Source organism: Thamnophis sirtalis, unplaced genomic scaffold (assembly GCF_051295495.1).
Source record: "Thamnophis sirtalis isolate CommonGarterSnake01/CBP01778 unplaced genomic scaffold, rThaSir2_p1.2 scaffold_1, whole genome shotgun sequence".
Taxonomy (NCBI): domain Eukaryota; kingdom Metazoa; phylum Chordata; class Lepidosauria; order Squamata; family Natricidae; genus Thamnophis; species Thamnophis sirtalis.
The window spans coordinates 64169946-64190431 of record NW_028261381.1 but is presented as its reverse complement, the minus strand read 5'-3'; the positions used below and the strand labels follow the sequence as shown (position 1 = coordinate 64190431).

At 40.7% G+C, this 20486-nt stretch overlaps 1 protein-coding gene across 1 annotated transcript; it reads left to right on the top strand.

The window, feature by feature from the left end:
- The first annotated feature begins 568 nt into the window (after positions 1-568).
- LOC106547123 (MLX-interacting protein-like) lies at positions 569-20288 on the top strand. The gene is made up of 17 exons (XM_087713887.1): positions 569-1148; positions 4148-4254; positions 4564-4646; positions 4859-4948; positions 7488-7529; positions 7706-7859; positions 8207-8302; positions 10758-10795; positions 11811-12243; positions 14327-14370; positions 14542-14656; positions 14784-14860; positions 15192-15308; positions 15426-15553; positions 15645-15768; positions 15912-16041; positions 17116-20288. The coding sequence occupies exons 1-17, from the start codon at positions 802-804 to the stop codon at positions 17232-17234; spliced, it is 2244 nt and encodes a 747-aa protein (XP_087570013.1). The 5' UTR covers positions 569-801; the 3' UTR covers positions 17235-20288.
- Positions 20289-20486: the final 198 nt, after the last annotated feature.

Here is a 20486-nt window from a genome sequence, read left to right as displayed (position 1 = left end):
ATCAGTTGATTTATCCCAGTCACATCATTAGAAAACCTTAGGGGAAGAGTTTGTATTTAACAGCCTGTGGGTTAATGGTGTCAGGTATATTACAGAGAGGTAGAGGCAATTTTCAATGATTGACCTGATGAAATTTATCATTAAGGCTATTTCGATTATCCCACTGCCTAGATGCTGTAGTCAGTTGGTGTGCGTGAATTTAGGCAGCTAACATATATAATACACCTACTTCCCCTACTACAGCCTTGGGTGAGGTGGATTGGACTGAAACTGACTGGCTCAAAGTTATCCCGTTGGCTTTCTGTGTTTTATTCGTTTCGGTACAAGCGTTGCATCATGAAATCCACTTCTTAAAAATGCAGAGGTACATTTTTTATCAAATTATCCAAATGCGGAGAGACTTTGATAATTGTATAACAAGTTTAATAAACGTTTTTAAAGTTAGCGCTTGATCTCCTCGCAAAATACTTCGCGTTCATGCCGCGAAGTACGCCCTCTGGAGGACAGTTGAAACAACTACAATAACCGTCATGCTCTGCGGCTGATGGATACATGCGCAGAACCCCTTTTCCTTGTTGCTATGGGAGCCTGCGGTAGGGCCGGGCTTCGGGCGATCCTCCGGTAGGGTCCCCTGTCCTTTCGTTTCCCCGCGTCCTGGCAGCCGAAGTTCCAAGTTCCAGTTTGAAGGGGTGTGTGAGGAGATCCTTTGTTGCCATGGTGACGGTAGTAGCGTTACTTCGGCCTTGCTAGCGATGTTCTCAGTGGAGCCGGACACGGAGGACGGCAGCCGGAGCAGCAGCGATGTCCCGTTCCCAAATCATCCACAGCGGCCACTTCATGGTCTCAGAACCCCACGCCGAGTCGGACCCCGATCCAGATCTCGGTTCCGGAGAGGCCGAGCGAGTCGTTCGTTTAGGCCTGCAAAGCTGCGCGGCCGAGCGAGTCAGAGGGGCCGGGGCGTTAGGGAAGAAGGCTGAGGCTGGGAAGGCTGAAAGGGCGGCTCAGCCGGGTTTCGGGGCTCCCTACGATTTTGACACGGTGAACCAAGGGACGTGTCAGATCTACCGCTACGGGCCACGCAGCAGCGGCGCGCTCAATATCGATGCCTCCCTCACGAAACTCTTCGAATGCATGACCCTGGCCTACAGGTGAGGAGAGCTGGCTGGGATGGCCAGGAAAGGACGAAGGGAGGCGGGCCCCGCTTAGTGGTTCGTGCCGTAAAAGACCCACATGAGGGAGAAGAGCTAGAAGACCGGCCCAACCAGTGTGGATTGCTCTAGAGCTTCCAGAAATCAAAATCTTGAATCTTCATTTGAAGCTGTACAGGTAGCCCTCGACTTACAACAGCTCATTTAGTGACCATTCAAAGTTACAACGGCAGTGGGGAAAAAGTGACCAATTGGGATCAATTTTTCACCGTTACCTTTGCAGCATCCCTATGGTCGTGACAGAAATTCAGATGTTTGGCGACTGGTGCAACTTTGAGAGCTGTTATGCAACAAAATTTCATTTTTAATGTATGTTGATTAGTGTACATTCGAGGTGACAATAAAGTTATTCTATTCATATTTATGACCTTTGCGATGTCCCAGGATCATGTGATCACCTTTTGCAATCCTCTGACAAGCAAAGTCAATGGAGAAGCCAGTTTCACTTAACAACCTGGATGCTAATTTAACAACTCCAGTAATTCATTTAACAACTGTGGCTTGAAAGGTCGTAAAATGGGGCAAAATTCACTTAACAAATGTTTCACTTAGCAACCGAAATGTTGTGCTCCGTTGTGGTTGTAAGTTGAGGACTACCTATATTCTAAATACAGTTTTAAATGTGCCATCTTCTTCTGGGCAATATTATTAAGTTAAAACCCTGGACTCAAATTTTTGTTGTTTCTTCCTCACACTAGAACCTGAGCACAAATAGGGAGGTGCAAAGTCTCTATTAACATCTTGTGAGTGTAGTGTACTTCAGAACAAAGCAGACATTTCACAAGTAGAAATAAAGGCTCTTGGAAGCAATTTTAAGAGTTAAAGCAAATATTCTGCATTGCCTCAAAAATTACGAGAAGTAGAAGTGGTTTTCTAATGTGCCATTAGAATTAAACCTGAGGGCAAAAAGTACGTATGTTCAAAGGAAGAAACGTATCAGTCAGTAGTTTTGTTGAAAACTTGATTTGTTATGTGCCTGCTCTTGCTGGATAAAACTGGTAGTATGAGCCTGTATACCCAGTTGATAAAGTACAAGTACTCCTCAACTTACAACCACAATTGAGCCCAAAATCTATGTTGCTAAGTAAGAAATTAGTTAAGCGAGTTTTGCCTCATTTTACGACACTTCTTACCACATTTGTTGTTAAGTTATAAAATAGTTGTTCAGTGAATCTAGCTTCCCCATTGACTTTGCTTGTCAGAAGATTGCAAAAGGTAAATCACCTGTCCCCGGGACACTGCAATCGTAATAAGTATGAACCAGTTGTCAAACATCCAAATATAAATCACTTGACCATGGGGATGTTGCAGTAGTCATAAGAGTGAAAAATGGTCATAAGTCACTTTTTTCAGAAATGTCACTAAATGAACTGAGACTACCTGTATCTTTTATAATTGCCCTTTGTAACAGAGTATTATTTATTAGAAAGCTATTCATGATTAATCTGCCAGCTGAGCCTTAGACCAGAATTCTCCATTCTTAGAGTAGACTTGGTTCCAAGAGCTGTTGGGGAACAAAGGAGAAAAGGGAATTCTGAATGCTTTGGTACAAGGCCTCTATTGTGCATTCATTTTTGTCCCTTTCGTAATGTTTTATAGGGAAAGGAGAGGCAATAGCCTCTTCCACTTTTAAATCTCCCCTGTCTCCCTGACATTTCATACTTGTTACCAAAAAATGTTGAAAAGGAAAAATACATTTCTGTTATTATCACATATCTTTTGATTACAAATTTTAGAAGACTTTCGGCAAGAAGCATCCATAAAGTCAATTTGGAAATGCTCAAGACAGCAATCTGTCCTTTGCTTTTGGAACAATTACTCAGTTAATCAGTTGCCAGACTTGAAGTGGTTTTGGTTAGGCTATGTTGCACTGGCTACATGAATCTTCATGTTGTTTATGTTCATTCCCATGACTTTCAAAAAGTTAGGCTATCAAGTTGTATTGCTCTTGATATGTCAGTGGTGCAGGGGTGGGTTTCAACCGGTTCGCAGCAGTCCCTGCGAACCGGTTGGTCGGCGAACCCGGAAGTAAGTAACTTCCGGGAACGGCGAAGGGCCCACCCGCGTTCCTTACCCGGTTTTGACGAGTTCTGCGCTTCCAAGAATGCGCAGGACGCATACAGTGCCTGCCCGATCTTCCAGGAGCAGCTGGAGCATCGCACAGATGCTAGTATGCATGCGTGCGCTGCGCGCGTGCACGAGGACGCCGCCGGCCCTGTTCCAACCGAACCGGTTGGAACGGGGCGAGAAACCCAACCCTGCAGTGGTGTCAATGGTATTCAAACCACTGGCTTAATTTTCAGTTCTTGAGAGAAAGGTGACCTGTACTAATTACCTTCCAACAGTATTATTTTGGGGGGATATCATAAATGGAGGGGGGATGGCATAATTGTATTAGATTAAACAGAATGTAATCTACGGTACCCAACTGCTAAAATGTTTTTAACATATTATTCTTTAAGATTTTTCTATTGGAAATACTTTTTTTTTCATTTGAAAACATTGATGATACATCACAAATCATTCTAATTCAGTAGTCACAAAGTTGATCTTGAGACCAGCATATTACTTATAATTAATAGTCTCAAGATATTTTCTGCATGAATTAATGTTCATCCATCTCCTTCAGTTTACCATAAAATCCAATGGGGAAGGGAAACCAGAGATGAGATACTAACTTTCAAAGAAACCTTGCACATTACTCAGTCTTTCAAAAAGATAAATATATGCATGCATTTTATTACTCTATTTTGAATTCTTTATTTTCTTCTTTTATTAGCACAGTGTAGGAATATTTGTAACTATATTGTCAAGTCTATATTGAGGTAGCATTCCTATTCATTTTGCTTTCTTAATCATTTTTGGCTTGACTTATTGATTCCTTAATCCAAATATACCAGATATTACAGAAGTTTCTTTGGGTTCTTTTTTATTTTTAGTGGGAAAATTGTATCTCCCAAATGGAAAACTTTCAAGGGGATGAAATTGCTGCAACGTGACAAGATTCGACTCAATAATGCTATTTGGAGGGCATGGTATCTACAGTGTAAGTACTGGAACAGGGTAAATTCAGAAGTTTATTCCCAAGGCACCTCTTTTCCATAAGGAGTCCATGTTCTTGATGAATTTTGTAGCCAAGGACTATTTTCTGTGCACTATTATGAGCTGCAAGCAGTAGCATGTACTTCTGAACATCACATAGTCTGTTCTCTTTGGTTGTAAAGCCTTGAACATGGTCTTCCTATTTGTAAATGGACAATTTGGGTGAGCTTTCAGTCAGTCAAAAAGTACGTTTGTCTGTCTCTGAAATGACAATGGCATTTAGAGTTCTGTTTCTGTTTTATTTTGAATACAGATGTGGAGAAGAGGCAGAATCCTGTGTGCAGTTTTGTGACTCCCCTAGAATGTAGTGACATAGAGCAGCATCGCAAGCCTGAGGTGAGCAAGGATTTTATGGCACAAAGAGTTACCAGAGTGTGATAGTCTGTGAGTGCAATGATGATGTTACCTAGTGTGGTAATGAAACAACTGCAAGAAAACCACCAAGCTCAGAGAGCACCAAAGACCCTACATTCCAACATCTTTTCTGTAAATACCACATTCTATTTCTTTGCCTTTATTTAACTTCTGTATCTTTATTCATTTGTTAGGCTGTCATTATGGAAGGAAAATATTGGAAACGCCAGGTTGGGGTTGTTATTAGGGAATATCATAAATGGAGGACATTCTTCCATATTGGGGTAAGTTTCTTAAGCAAGTTGGATAACACATTTGATTGATTTGATTTGATTTGATTTTATTGAGATTTGTAGGCCGCCCTTTTCCCTGAGGGGACTCAGGGCGGCTCACATAAAATCGGGGAAGGGGAAATACAGACAATAACAAAGACACATATAATAAAAAACAGTAACCAACATGCATTCATCATTCGGGAGGGGCAACTATCTTCATCCCCAGGCCTGACGGGCTAGCCAGTTCTTCAAGGCTGTGCGGAAGGCCTGGACGGTGGTGAGGGTACGAATCTCCACGGGGAGTTCGTTCCAAAGGGTCGGGGCGACTACTGAGAAGGCCCTCCTCCTTGTAGTTGCCAGCCGACACTGGCTGGCCGATGGAATACGGAGGAGGCCCAATCTATGTGATCTTATTGGTCGCAGGGAGGTAATTGGCAGAAGGCGGTCTCTCAAGTATCCAGATCCACTACCATGTAGGGCTTTATGGGTGATTAACAGCACCTTGAAGCGCATCCGGAAATCGACAGGTAGCCAGCGCAGCTCGCGGAGGATAGGTGTAATGTGGGTGAACCGCGGTGCACCCACAATCGCTCGCGCGGCTGCGTTCTGTACCAGCTGAAGACGCCGGATGCTCTTCAAGGGCAGCCCCATGTAGAGCACATTGCAGTATTCCAGCCTAGAGGTCACGAGGGCCCGAGTGACTGTTGTGAGTGCCTCCCGATTCAGGTAGGGTCGCAACTGGCGCACCAGGCGTACCTGGGCGAATGCCCCCCTAGCCACAGCCGTCAAATGGTGGTCGAATGATAGCTGTGGATCTAGGAGGACTCCCAAGTTGCGGACCCTCTCTGAGGGGTATAGAGTTTGACCCCCCAGCCTGAGAGATGGAATATTGGTGGAATCCTTGGGAGGGAAACACAACAGCCACTCGGTCTTTTCTGGGTTGAGCACAAGCTTGTTAGCCCTCATCCAGTCCATAACCGCCTCCAGGCCCCGGTTCATCACGTCTGCCGCTTCATTGAGTTGGCACGGGGCGGACAGATACAGTTGAGTATCGTCCGCATATTGATGGTATCTGATCCCGTGCCTGCGGATGATCTCTCCCAGCGGTTTCATGTAGATGTTGAATAGTAGGGGGGATAAGACCGAACCCTGAGGCACCCCATATGTTAGGGGCCTAGGGGACGATCTCTGCCCCCCCACTAACACCGACTGCGACCTGTCCGAGAGGTAGGAAGAGAACCACCGCAACACGGTGCCTCCCACCCCCACCTCCCGCAGTCGTCGCAGAAGGATACCATGGTCGATGGTATCGAAAGCCGCTGAGAGGTCAAGGAGAACCAGGATGGAGGAATGTCCTCCATCTCTGGCTCTCCAGAGATCATCAGTCAATGCGACCAAAGCGGTTTCAGTGCTGTAACCGGGTCTGAAGCCTGACTGGAAGGGGTCGAGATAGTTTGCTTCCTCCAAGGACCGCTGGAGCTGAAAGGCCACCACCTTCTCAACAACCTTCCCAAGAAAGGGAAGGTTGGAGACTGGACGATAGTTATTAAGGACAGCTGGATCCAAAGATGGCTTCTTTAGGAGGGGTCTCACCACCGCCGCTTTCAGTGCGGCGGGGAAGTTCCCCTCCCGAAGAGAGGCGGTCACGACCGCCTGGATCCAGCCTCGTGTCACCTCACTGCTGCTGGTAACCAACCATGAGGGACACGGGTCCAGTACGCAGGTGGAGGCACTCACAGCCCTCATGGCCTTGTCCACATCCCCGGGGGTAACATCCTGAAACTCAACCCAGAGGTGTTCCATCTGATCCTCTTGTGCCTCGGCTGGAACTGCAGGGGTGGAGTCCAAGTCCGACCGAAACCGAGCAATGATTTCGAACATGATATCAGTGTGATAAAATAGCTGGAATATAGTAGTATATTGAAATTTGCAATCACCAGATAATATTCTTTATCTTGTTGTCCTCTATATTGTTTCAGTGGCAGCCAAGAGTCTAATTCTATCCTAAAACAATTTAACCCTCTGTATATATTTAGCCTGCATGTACAAGATTTAAAACATGATGAGGATGAAAAGGCCTGTGTGCAAGTATCTGTACAGAACTTCTGCACATTTTCACCAACATTTGTAGGCATTTTATAAAATGTATTTGGCTAGCACTTTAGTAGCCTTTTATAACTGAGAAATTTTATTATTGCAGTTCCCAATCATGGGACCTAGTATTGGATTTACCAGATGATTATCCTTTTTATGTTTATGTTTATTTATATTTCATATTTCTAAGCTATCACTCTTTCTCAGAGAGGGGCTCTTTTATCTATCAGGTACTTCAAACCAAAGATCTTTTCTCCACCTGTAGTTAATTCATAGTTTTGATTTTTTGCCATTTGTATAAAATATACACTAATCATTTATTAATATTTACAGTTGCTTATAAGGGTACTCTACTACTGTGTGGTTTCGTTAATTGAATAAATTAAAATTTATTTTGCTAATGATTGTTTCAGAAATGTATTCTAATTCAAACCACCCTGTCTTTTTGTTTTAGGAGCAGAAGAAGTTTGACAAACCAATTTGTGATTCTAGTCAGGTACTATTTTAATATTCAAAAGCTCCTTTTCCCTATTTCCTTCCCCCTGTGGCAGAGTCTAAAGCTGGAATACGTAGAATAACAACCATTGAGCATTCCAGGGTTTCACTTCCCCAATCCTTTGCTGGAACATATGGGTTTCTCTCCCCCCACCCCAACTCCTGTATTTTGTGCAGGAGGTGTCTGATGCAATTTCAGAGGTAGAACTCAACATTGAAACAGCAAATGGAGGTCCAATGGAGCTTGATCCCTTACATGATCTGGATGCACTTCTGGATACCATGGTCTCCAGCCGCAACCCTTATGGTGGTCCCAATTTACGTGGTCTTGGTGAGAAATCACTTTATGCCCAATATACAATGGTTTTGTGGTGAAACTTTTTCCTTATGCCCAAGCGCAGTTAGTTTTCCAAGGGCTTCTGTATAGGAGTTAGTTACTGACTTGTAAAGACTGTGTATGTCACATGCTATTTAACTATGAAAGCTATACATTTAGCTAATTTACTAAATCTCCAGCCTTCTCTTTTGGGGGAAGTTGTTGAGAAGGTGATCAGAGTTTTACATAGTGGATTTTTAATGCTGTAAGCTACCCAGCGTCACCATGGTGTGAATTGGGTGGTGGTATAAATTTAATAAAATGAATAGTGAATTATATCACTCCTTATTTTATGTCTTCAGCTCACCAGGGTAATGCTGACATGATCCAGCCTACTCTGACCCAACTTCACCCCAATTTTGGAGAAGAATTTGTGAACACTTTGGACCCTATTCACGGTAACAAAAATTCCCCAATTTTATATAACTAAGTTGAATTATGTGATCTGTTGGAGCATTCCATAGACAAAATATTTATATTTTTAAATGAGCTTTGCATGTTGGGGTCAATTCAAGGTTATATCTTTAAATTTTTCACATATGTATTCCAGAAAGTGTATTGATGGACTCCCTAGATCTGTTTCCATTATTTAATGTATGTTTCAGTGAAGAAATGTTTTCACAATCTCAAAATGCAAAGTATCTAAATCTAAATCTCATACTTTGGGAGAAAATGAGATTAGTGACTTATTTTCAAAAGCCTCAAATTAATCCCCAGATTATGAAAGGTTGGTTTCTGACCTCGTAAATAGTATTAGAGCCCTTGATTACTTACATTGGCTCAGAGCAGTAATCAGTAAATACCACCGCTGACTGGCCCCACCCCCATCTATTCTCTGCCTCTTGAGTCCCAGCTGATCGGAAGAAAATGGGGATTTTGCAGTAAACTTCCCCTGGAGTGGGGATGGAATGGAGTTTTTACAGTATCCTTCCCCTGTCACGCCCACCAAGCCATGCCACGTGCACCAAGGTATGCCCATAGAACCAGTAGTAAAAAAAATGTGAATTCCACCACGGGCTCAGAGGTATAGCTAGTGAACAAAGACAGCCTAAGGCACAAGAAATAAGAGCAGAGTTTTGCTCTCTCAAACTCCTCTCACCTGCTAAGATTCTACAAATCTACAAGTGTGCAAATCAGTAACTATAAGTACATAAATAAAAATAATCTTTTCCAGCATCTATATAATAATAGTGATTTCATTCCCACAGTGTTGAAGTTCTTTTTTAATGTAACATTTATGCTCAAGGCTAAAGGATTAACAGATTTGACAAAAACACTGTTTTGCAGAATAAATAAAAAATAAAAGATGGTGGAAAACCAGTTTCTTGACTGTGGGTAGGCAGAAAGCAGGGAGAATAGAAATTGAAAGGGTTGTGCTAGAAAACAGTACCATTGTCTACTTTGAATCCCAGGTGAGTATATTTTTCATTGTAACACTTTAATCCCAGTTGATCCATATATTTCATAGCAGGCTTAATAAATCAGTTGAGGAATTAATTAGTAACTTCTGTAACTTGACAAAATCATTCAATTAGTCAATTCAGACTGAAAAGTTTAAAAAAACACAAAAGAAAGAAGCACTGGATATTCACTAATTGAAACCTGGAATATAGCTTTTGATTTAGTTAATATATATGTTCCATCTTGTTCTAACCATTGATCAACACTGTTTCTCTGGTGAATGTGCTTGTACAGTATTCCAGTACTATGGTCCTGGAATCTCAATTCGTTTTTCATTCTGTCTTTCTTTATTTTTCATTTGTTTTCTTACCTTTGTCAAGACTGTTAAAAAGGCTGCCTCACCACCATCTCCTTTCATCATTCGTGTTCTGTAGTAAATTCAGTTATGCTTTTTCCTCCATTTCTGTTATGGTTTTTAATTGGTATTTGGATGGAAGGCCACTAGGGAATATTGGAGCTGTTAGACTAGACTTGAAGGTTGAGAAACATCCTGGAAACCATTTCCCTATTGCTACTAAATAGACAAGATAGATTTGTCTGTGTAGTCATAAGGAATCAAGCTTAACACCGGGATAACTTTACATTTTATCTATTTCATCAAACAATCTCAGAAAAGGTAATCTGATTTCTGACTTAATACACGAAGACTGAAATTAGAAGAGAAGAGAAAGAGAAGAGTTGGAAGGGTCCTTGGAGGTCTTCTACTCCATCTCCCATCTTAGGCAGGAAACCCTATACCTTCAGACAAATGGTTGTCCAATCTCTTTTTAAAAACTTCCAGTGTTATGAGCATTCACAACTTCTGTAGGAAAACCTATCTCCTAAATCTAAATCTGAATAGAGTTGTTTCCATCTACAATTCAGAACCTTTTGCCAATAATTTAAAATCTAATGCAAATCACTATTGTCTACCTCATGGAGATTTGGAAAGAGTCAGATTACAATATAAAACTTCAGTTATGAAAATTGGTCCATTCTTCCTACTAAAATTTAAAGATTGCGACTAATATTATATGGTTACTGTCAAGTACACTTAGAAGATTAGGTATAGGTATATATGTGTGTACCTATACATGTAGGTATAAAACAACTTGCATTCTAGTCCCTGTATATGTGTGCGGCGACACACAGACATACACAAACTTAATTTCTCTTCATCCATGACAACTATTATATGATGTAGTCAGACAAAATGTATAACTTGCTTTTTCTTTCCTCAGGTACCAGCCCCATATTGTCCATCTTCGTGTTTATTATTTTTTTTTAAATACCATTAGCTGAGAAAAATCCTAATGGTTATTTGCTTAATTGATTGAGCTTATCAGCCAATCCTCATTTTTATTACTCATTAACTCCTCCAAGTCACCTGCCCTAACCTTTTTCTTTTCACAGAATTTATTACTTCTTGTTGTTCTCAGCCTATATCCCAGGTAAGGAGAAGCAGTATATCCAGTCATTTATTACAGTAGCCACAATAAGGCTAGCGCTTAGTTTCATGTTTATAAAGTGAAGATTATTATTTTCTGTTAGAAGTTATGTTACAGGGAATGAAAACTGCAGTTTGAAAAGTGTAGCCCAGCCCACCCCAATACACAGATAACTTTTTCAATCCATTATTTGATTTTTCTGGATTGTATTCCCCTGGTATATTCCACCTGTATAAGGTGAACTAAACCATACATAAAGAACTATATAATTTATTATTAGTTTTAAAGCTACTACATTTACTACAAATAGTGTGCTATGCATGGTTATGAATTTAAATCAGAAATTTAAGGCAGCTATTGCTTAATGAGCACAATTGGGAATAGAAACTCAAAGATTGAGCGAAGAGATCATTAAGTGAGATGTCACATGACTGCTTCACTCAATGACCATGATTCCAGTACTCCCAGTTGCATTCATAAATGATCTCCTAATGGAGAGGCAGGGAAACAAGGATTTTAGTATGTTAAAATCCATGCGCAAGCACCGAGAGGCAGGGAGTTTTTATGTACTAAGATCCTTATCTCCCTGATTCTCCCTTAGAAGATCACTTAACCATTGCAACTGGGAATATTGGGATCATGTTCATTGAGCAAAGCAATCATGTGGCATCTCACTTAAATCCTCTCAGCAGGTAGCAGCAACAGCTTGCAATTTTCCCTGCTGGCTTTCCCATTGATTTTCTGATTGCTGACACTGGGTAACCAGTGATAAGTATGAGTAGGTTGCCAAGTACCCAGAATGTCATCACATGACCATGGGGAGGGGGGGTGTTCCAGAAGTGCTTCACAGGCTGTAAAGCACTTTTTCCAAGGCCGTTGTTAATTTGAATGGTCATTAAGCAAGGTCCATCTGTAATTAATCTTTCCCTCCACTTTTCCTTATACAACAGTAAGAAAGTGCTGACAGAATTAAAAAAAAAATCTGTATAAGAGCTGACATTTCCTTAGTTTTCCCTAGGTTCCTGCACCTCTGCCAGATGCTACTGCCTTAAACCAAGTTGCCTCAGATTTGCCTCCAGTTGCCCCTCATGCTAAGGAGCTCCCACCATTGGGAGACCCACTTCTGGATGTGGAGCTGCCTACACCCCTGACTGGACAGCAGATCTTCTTGCCATTCTTCCCTACCTCGCCACCAAGGATCAGCCCTCCACCTGCCCCTCCCATCTTGCATCTTCAGCCACAAATCACATTTGTCTTTTCTGTCGACACTAACACTGGATTGGAAAAGACCTTGCCATCCCCTCCTGAGGGATCTTTTGTTATGTCAAACTGTGGTTCCGCAACCAAGGTTGGGGGAGTCAGGCAACTTCAGCGGATTGCTCCAGCACCTTCTCCTACTCATCATCAGCCAGCAACACCCCAGGCCTCCTTCACTCCACTACCTACAGCTGGTACGTACTGGTAAGCAGGGCTCCATAGAGAGGAGAAATGTGGCTTAGCACTAGTTAAGCTTTCTTTGGACTTCTACTTTTTTTGGTTTTTAAGTAATAGTGGGGATTTGTGCACTTACCCTAGTTAGTTTTACAATGGTCACCAGGAATTGGGATGGGGGGAAACAGCAAAAAAAAAAAAATGTGGCCGTAACCATCCAGTTGGTACCCTAGTTCCTTTTCAACAGATCAAAGTGCAATGCATGTAAAATAGTAGCAGGGCTTCAATCACAAGAACACAGTTGCCATTCTTGCCTTTTTTGACACACGTGAACATCCTGGGTAGAGATTTGATTTTCAGACTGTTATCATTTGAACTTCTTCATCTTTGCTAACATTGGTTAAGCTTGAAAAAGATTTACATTTCTAAAGATCTTTCTAGCTATATGTTTTGGGGTGCCTCTTTTTCATAATTATGGAAGTTAGCTTTGTTCTTGTCAAGTACCTCAAGGAAAAGGAAAAGGAAACATACATTTATAGAATTCTAGACAACCCATGACCTTTGGGTCATTGTTTCAGAAATATTTTCTTAACCAGATTCATTAATGCTTTCAACAATGGCAGAGTTTCTAATGTACTGGAAAAGTTCTTAAAAATTCAGGGAGATATTCAGAGATGTATCTGCCTCGAAAATAGCCGATGTTGAACTCTAGCACAGCCAAACATTTCCTGGGCACTTGACCACATGAAATATTTTATTATATTTTGTAATAGATCATAGTTAAAAGTCTGTAGAGATTCTCAGTCATCCAGGCCATGGTTATTTCCACCTCCAAGAAGCTTCTTCAGCTCTGATAAGATAGTGGGGAATGGAAGGATTTAAATATATATTATATATTCCTGTCTGCAAGGAATATAAATCCTTCCATTCCTCACTATTCTTTCAGAGCTGAAGAAGCTTCTTGGATGAGAAGTGAAACGTCTTCAAAAGAAAAACAAAGTCCAGTTGCCTCCTGAAGAAGCACCTTTGGGACATGTCATAAACTACTTTATAATATTTTTATGTCATGTTTTATAATATTTTCCAAACCTCAATTTCACAGGAGTCATGGGTCCCAGATTTTGAATGCATTCTGTTTGCCCTTTTTTCAATCTTGATTGAAAAAGTTTTGCCCTATGATGCACAATTTCATCCAGTTAATGTTACAGACACAAGAGCTTTAGAAGTACGGTATATAAATGTTATTTTGTGTTTGCACTTCTCAAAAATTGCATAATAATCTGCAGCTCAGGTGACAGTGGCTTCAGTAGATTTAGGATATTGGTCTAGAGGCATAAGTAATGGGTGTTAAGAGCTCTTTATTGATTTTTCTATTTTGGTTTAAATGTAAATTTAAGAACACAGCATACATATAAATTTATATGTATAAAAGAAATAATAGATTATTGTTTTCGATTACAGTTTTAGAAGTTACTTATGTAAAAGTATGACAGCTGCAGGCTGTCAAACACTTGCTTTTCTTGGTTATATTTTTCCAATGTATTTTTGTATAAACCATTTAAAATCCATGTACAAATTTTAAGATCTACATATTCATAAATTAATCATAATTTATTGAAAGTTTTCCTTAATTCCCAAATTGAAATAATATTGAAATGCACTAATTGAAGTGCAAAGTTCAGAGTGCATATTCTGTTAAAAAAAATAAGGGCAAAAAAATAATTCCGGAATTCCTTTTTCTATTCTTATGCAACTATTAAATGCACAGCTATAAATAGACTCTGAGGAGTAGTTTTCAAGCTAAGTAATATAAGCCAAAATTTTAGATGAAAACAATGGTTGTGAGGTGGCCAGGTTTACTTTGATTTTTGATATTAGTTGCCGTGCTGAGTGACATGCCCATCATTTTAAGTAACAACTGGTGGCTTTAATTTCTAGTGAAGGTAAATGGGATTTACTTCAGAAGACTGTCTCTCTAACTGATGAATTGCCAAATACAGTGTTCTTTTCCTGGTAGGGCTCACTAGCCAGCCAAGATTTCTAATGATTGGGAGAGACTGGAAACAGAAACGGGGGGAAAAACCCTTTTTCTTTCATTTCTAGGTCCTGCCCCACTGCCCCTCACTCCAGCTGTAAAATCTGCTCAGGTAAAGATGTTCTTTTGTCATCTTCTGAAAAGGGTAAGATGAGCAGCTCTGATTTTGCCACCTCTGTGCTGGAGGCCTTTCAATAAATAGAGTTATTTATATCTTCTTGGATTGATATGCACAATTTATTCTTCATAATCCATATCTGATAACTCTTATTATCTCCCACAGATCTGTGGCACCTCAAAGTTCCCTGCTGATGTCCTACTGAGGTCAGTCTCCATTACAAAGGAGCTTTCACCAGTTCCTGTCTCAGCTGCTGCCTTGCTTGATACTGGTAAACATGGTAGGCATGGTTTGGAGTCATTTCACATATCCTGTCTCATCTATTCCTTTACTTTAGTCTCTATGTCACATTTAGGTGAAAACAGGATATAAGCGCATTTACCCCTATATTTTGGGAATTGTTCCAGGTTCCTCAGCCCAGAAGATAGCCAAGGAGAAGAATCTGTGTAGTCACCAGGAAAAGTACAAACATAATCCTATTCAGGTGAGAAGATCACTATTAGATCACTATTTGAAAGGAAGATCGTGTTTCTCCTAAATTGTTTTTAAATCTAAAGAGTATCAGAATCAGTTAGAATATGGTAGTAGAGGTGGCAATATTATTTATGTTTATAATCACCTGGGGTGAGGATAATTGTCTTAAATTGTCCTCTTTTTGACTAAATAAATATATTAATCTCACCTGATTCCACCCATGTACCCTACCCTCTCATGCCATGTGTCTTCTGCAGATCAAAAACAATGCCTTATCTTGTGTAGCCCAATTGAATGAACTGCAAAGCTGAGAATTGTCAGAATGCAATTGTCCCTTGCAGGGAAGCTGCCGATCAAGTTTTACTTCTGCTGACTGTGCCCGTCGTATGATCATCAGCTCGGGCTTTAACACTCTTGCCAGTCTAGTACTGTCAGGATCTGACCAAACCAGCACTAAGGTACATATCTTTTCCCTGTAAGAAAGGTTAGCATTTATCTTGCCTTTCCCATTTTTCCTCTGATCCTCTTGGAACTGTTTGTCTTTCCTTCTTCTGTTCCATCTTGTATGCCCTCAGCTCAGCAAAGCGCTGCTCTTGCAGAAGAGTGTAGCATATGTAGGAAGACTTCAGCAAGAACGCCGACAAAATCAGGAAATGGCAGAAAGACTGCGTGGAGAAATTGAAGAGTTGAGCACTGCCATTGAGTAAGTTGAGTAGTAGCTTTGAACGGTTGAGCTGTACTTGATCTGAGTAAAGGAAGTTTATATGGTTGAGTTGTATTTTTTTTTTCTGCAGTGAATTCCAACGCCAACTTCCACCTAGTGGAGCTCCTGTATTACCTCCACAATCAAATCAGGCTTCTGAACTCTATGAAGAATACGTACGTCAGCGCACATTAGAGGACTGGCGTTTTTGGATTGTATCCATCAGGAACTAACGGGGGTTTATTTGGTTACTGCAGAGGAACAAATTGGGGGCATAAATTCTGATGTAATTGCCACAGCAAAATTTTAAATGGGAAAAGTTGATTGTAATGAATCCTTAACTCTTTTCAACTTGCAGTTCAGTATTATAATTAAACCACTATTTGAGAGCTATACCAGAACAGTGAACACGGGCAACATCAAGGATTTCTGCCAATCGGTGATGAACTGGTTGGAGCAGCACTGCACATTACCCATCTTACGGCCCGGTATGGTTTGGCACTTTGATGGGACAAATTAAAATTGTGAAGAAATCTGAAAACTCCAGGCAGATTTTTTCAAATTAATACCTTCGAAGTATTCCAGGGTCCTATCTGGGACTTGATCAATGGTGGGATTCAAATAATTTAGCAACCGGTTCTCTGCCCTAATGACCAGCTGGGTAGGCGTAGCTCAGTGGTCATGTGACTGAGTGGGTGTGGTCAACTCAATGTCACTCACGTCGATGGGCACTTCGCCTTAGCTGTTGCAATATAATAAGGGTTAACCGGAGAGGCAGTTGTGCAAGTAGAGCAATAAAGATTAGGCTAGAAACCACCAGAATCAGTGGTAGGTTTCAATTTATTTTACAACCGGTTTGCTCATGCGAGTGGTAGTCCGCGCAATTCTCTGAACTGCTTAGAAAGTTAATAACTGGTTCTCCCAAATAGGTGCGACTGGCTGAATCCCACCACTGGACTTGATTTAAAACAGGACTTTGAGTATCTTTGCTTCAGAGCATGAAATAAACATAGCATCTTAAGTGCTGGGAAACTACCCCTGCCCTTTTAGCCTTCAGAAGACTATGAAGATGCAATTCTTTCCCAAGCATTGGACTAGAGTGGTGTTGAGTCAGGCAGTCAAATATTTGCTTGTTCTGGCCTCTAGTGGGAAGTTTGTTCTGCTTTTATTTCAGCCAAATGTTTTTATTGGTGGTTATGAACCACCTATGGTCATTCTGTGAGATAGGCAGCCATATAAGTTCTATATAAGAAAAATGAAAAGAGGAATTGGAAGAATTATCTTAATTCTATAATTTGCCTATTGTGGTTTTGCTAGCATAATATGTAACTCAACATTTAAGTGTGAACTAGAATGAAAACTGCACAACCATGTCTAGATTTAGAGCAACGTAAAGAATTATCACAAGATATTGGCTGTGCAAGGAAAATATACACACACATACACTTACACTTATGGCTTTTGTTCTGTCTCAATCACAAAGATCACATTTCTAGAGATCAGGAAAAGGCATTTAGCTTAATTTGTTATTAATAGGGGGTTTCGTTTTTTTCTTTTTGTAGCTCTCTCTGGCTCTCTTCTGCAGCTGAGCAAAATCACGTCAATATTGACTCAACCAAGCCATCTGCCCGGACAAGCTCTACGGGCAGTATCTTCTCTGCAGTGCAAGAGCAACAACTAGGATGAAGATCAGTCTTCCTTCCCCCAGACATTGCTAGGAATCCATAATAAGAAGTTCTAACTCAGGAAATCCCTTCATGGTGCAAATAAGGACATTGTAACAATATTGGTGCTAGGTATTCCACAGCAGGGAATCTCTGGGGGCTACCTTTGGTGCTGGCCATCATGGCAGAACAGTGGAAGAGTAGAGGGAACAGGACAAGGTACAGAGTTGGAGTACCTCTTAAATTGTAGAAAGGAGTCATCAGGCATGACTTTAGATCAGGGGTGTCAAACTGGCGGCCGGCAGGCCGGATGCGCCATGTGCAGGCCACGCCCTGCTCCACGAAGGGGAAAAACATTGTGAAATGTCATGTGATCACAACACAACGCCATGAGTTTGACACCCCTGCTTTAGATTTTTAGATTATTAGCTGGGAGGAGTGTGGTTCTTCATTTCCAGTTTTCCCACTAGAGGGCAGTAAAGATACTTAGCATGATTCAGTTTGCAGAATGAAAGCTTATGGCTAGCAGTCCCTGGTGTGAGTGCATAATTACAAGTGGTCCTTGATTTACAACCATTCATTTAGTGACCCCATGAAGTTGCAAAAATAGTGAAATTTATGATCATTTTTCACATGGCCAGCCATTACAGCAACCACATGGTCACGTGATCAAAATTCAGCCACTTGGCAACTGGCTCATATTTATGACCGTTGCAGTATCCCAGGGTCATGTGATTACCTTTTGCAACCTCCTGACAAGCAAAGTCAATGGGGAAGTCAGCTTCACTTAACAACCGTGTCACCAATTTAACAATGCGGTGATTCACTTAACTGTGCCAAGGAAGGCCATAAAAGGGGGTAAAACTCACTTAACAATTGTCTCACTTAGCAATGGAAATTTTGGGCTCAATTGTGGTCGTAAGTCGAAGACTACCTGTACTGCATATCGGTCTGCTCATGCCTTGAAAAACTGTGTCCTACAGGCTGATTGCAAGCTTCACATATGGATGGTTGCAGACACACACTTTTGCCTTATTTCTCTCTCTCATTCCTAATTGCAGAGCTGCCCATTTTCTGCGCATGCCCTGAATTTCTACAAGAGGGTGGAACCTAGTTTCCAACACAGTTGTTTACTTTGGGGTTTTCTACCTCCAAAGATCCTATCTCGGTATTTAGAGAAAAACTAAATATCTAAACTCTGAAGAACATGAACAGGTTCTTATAAACAGTGACTTGATGAAGTTATTTTCAGTGCAATCTTATGCTCTCTGTTGAAAGGAAAGTTTTGCTTAGTTCTGAGAATACAACTGCTGCCTAATTATTTTTACATACTACCACTAATGCTTTCCATATGGCAGTTCAAATGCACTGGAAGTGTAGGGAACTTTTCTAAAATACTGTCTTGTAGCACAGCTTCTTTTTATACATGTTTCTATAATAAATATTCTCGAACAATTTATAGTGGAATAACTTTCTATCAGGGACAACTTTTCACAGTACTGCTGCCTATATGTAAATTTATCAAATGGGACACAACTTTAAGGAATGTATTCATTTAATTAAAGTATTTCTCGCTCAGGAGTTATATCTTAGTATAAAGATATTGTTGCGATCGAACATTGGGACATTGCATAGCAAAGTATTCAGATTTTGTTGGCATTTAATCTATTCCAGGGGTGTCAAACTCAAGGCCCGGGGCCAGGATCTGGCCTGCTGGGTCCTTAGATCTGGCCCATAGGGCCACCCTAGAAACAGCGAAGGACTTGCCCACAGTGCCTCTGCAAGCAAAAACAGAGATTGGGAGGGCTGCACATGGCCTTCCTGAGCTCTGGTTTTCTCTGGTGGTGGGTTGCAGGAGGCTGTTGCAGCCGAAAATGGAGCTCGGGAACCCATTTTCGCTGGCAGAACACTCAGGCCATCACAGACGCCCCTGACACGAGTGACGTCGAGCTGGCCATGCCCACCCCAGGCCGCCCGAGTTCAAACACAACCCTGATGTGGCCATCAATGAAATCAAGTTTGACACTTCTGATCTATCTGATAACATGAACATGAGTCTTATGTCCTTATAATTGTTCTTGCCTTTAAGCAAGCATTCTGATACTGATAAAGAGTGAAAACTGAATAATAAATGGACCCTATTTCATATATTGCATGGGGCAGGGATTGGCAATGTGGTGCTTAAAGACATTAGGATATCTATCGCCACCTAAAAGTGATGATCCCGGCTGAAAACTGATTTTAAAAAGCCATTGGTTTAGAGATTTAGTGAAAATATAACAATCCATTTACTGTCCAACATTTTCTTGGAAGATAGGAATATGCAAAATTCATTACAAATAGCCTTTATTCTTTAATACCTGTTGTCATTTAATTTGTAGCCCTTTTGTGTCCTCAATTCATGTATGGAGGAGGAACTTTTACTTAAAGTAACCACCAACAAATTATGTTAATAGAGTGCTAATATGTATTAGCAGAGAGCCAGTTTAGTGTTGTGGTTGAGGCATCAGGCTCGAAACTGGGAGACCGAGTTGTAGTTCTGCATTAAGTCTGAAACCAATTGGGTGACCTTGGGCCAGTCCACGCTCTCAGCCCTAGGAAGCAGGAATTGGCAAACTACTTCTGAACTCTTGCCAAATGATAAATAGGCAGGCAGGCAGCTAGCTAGATTGTTGCTACCTTGACTACAAACAAGGTTTTAATTTTTTTCCAGTGCCCTGAGATTTCCCTAGTTGAAGATTTCTTCAATTTTACAAAGTTTTAATAAACAACTACAGATGTCTTACAATTGCATTTTATTTTGTAATTTCAGAGACTATCTTTCTTTATCTCAGTTACATCTCAGATGCAATTATTTTTCTTTGATGCTGAGTTTGTATTTTTAGTTTTTCCTTTTGTTATTTTCCTGATATTTTGCTACTGTTATTTCCATATAAATACATACACATAACTACACAATCAGCATCAAATTGTTATATATTATTAAAGTCATTTTTAAATTATCACTTGTATTACAGGTTTTAAACTAATGTCTTATCATGATTTTATCAAATATATGGTAGTTTCTGAAATTTTCAGCTTCTGTCTTCATTTATCTTACCAGATGTGCCTTCCATTGACCTATCCATTACTTTAATCAAATTCTTTTTAAACATTTAGGTGGAATACAGTACTTTGGGAAATTGATTCCAACATATCAGATCATTGGTGCTTCCGCAGATACAGATTAAGTGCTGTTGTTTGCCAGCTTATGCTACAGGCAGTATGCT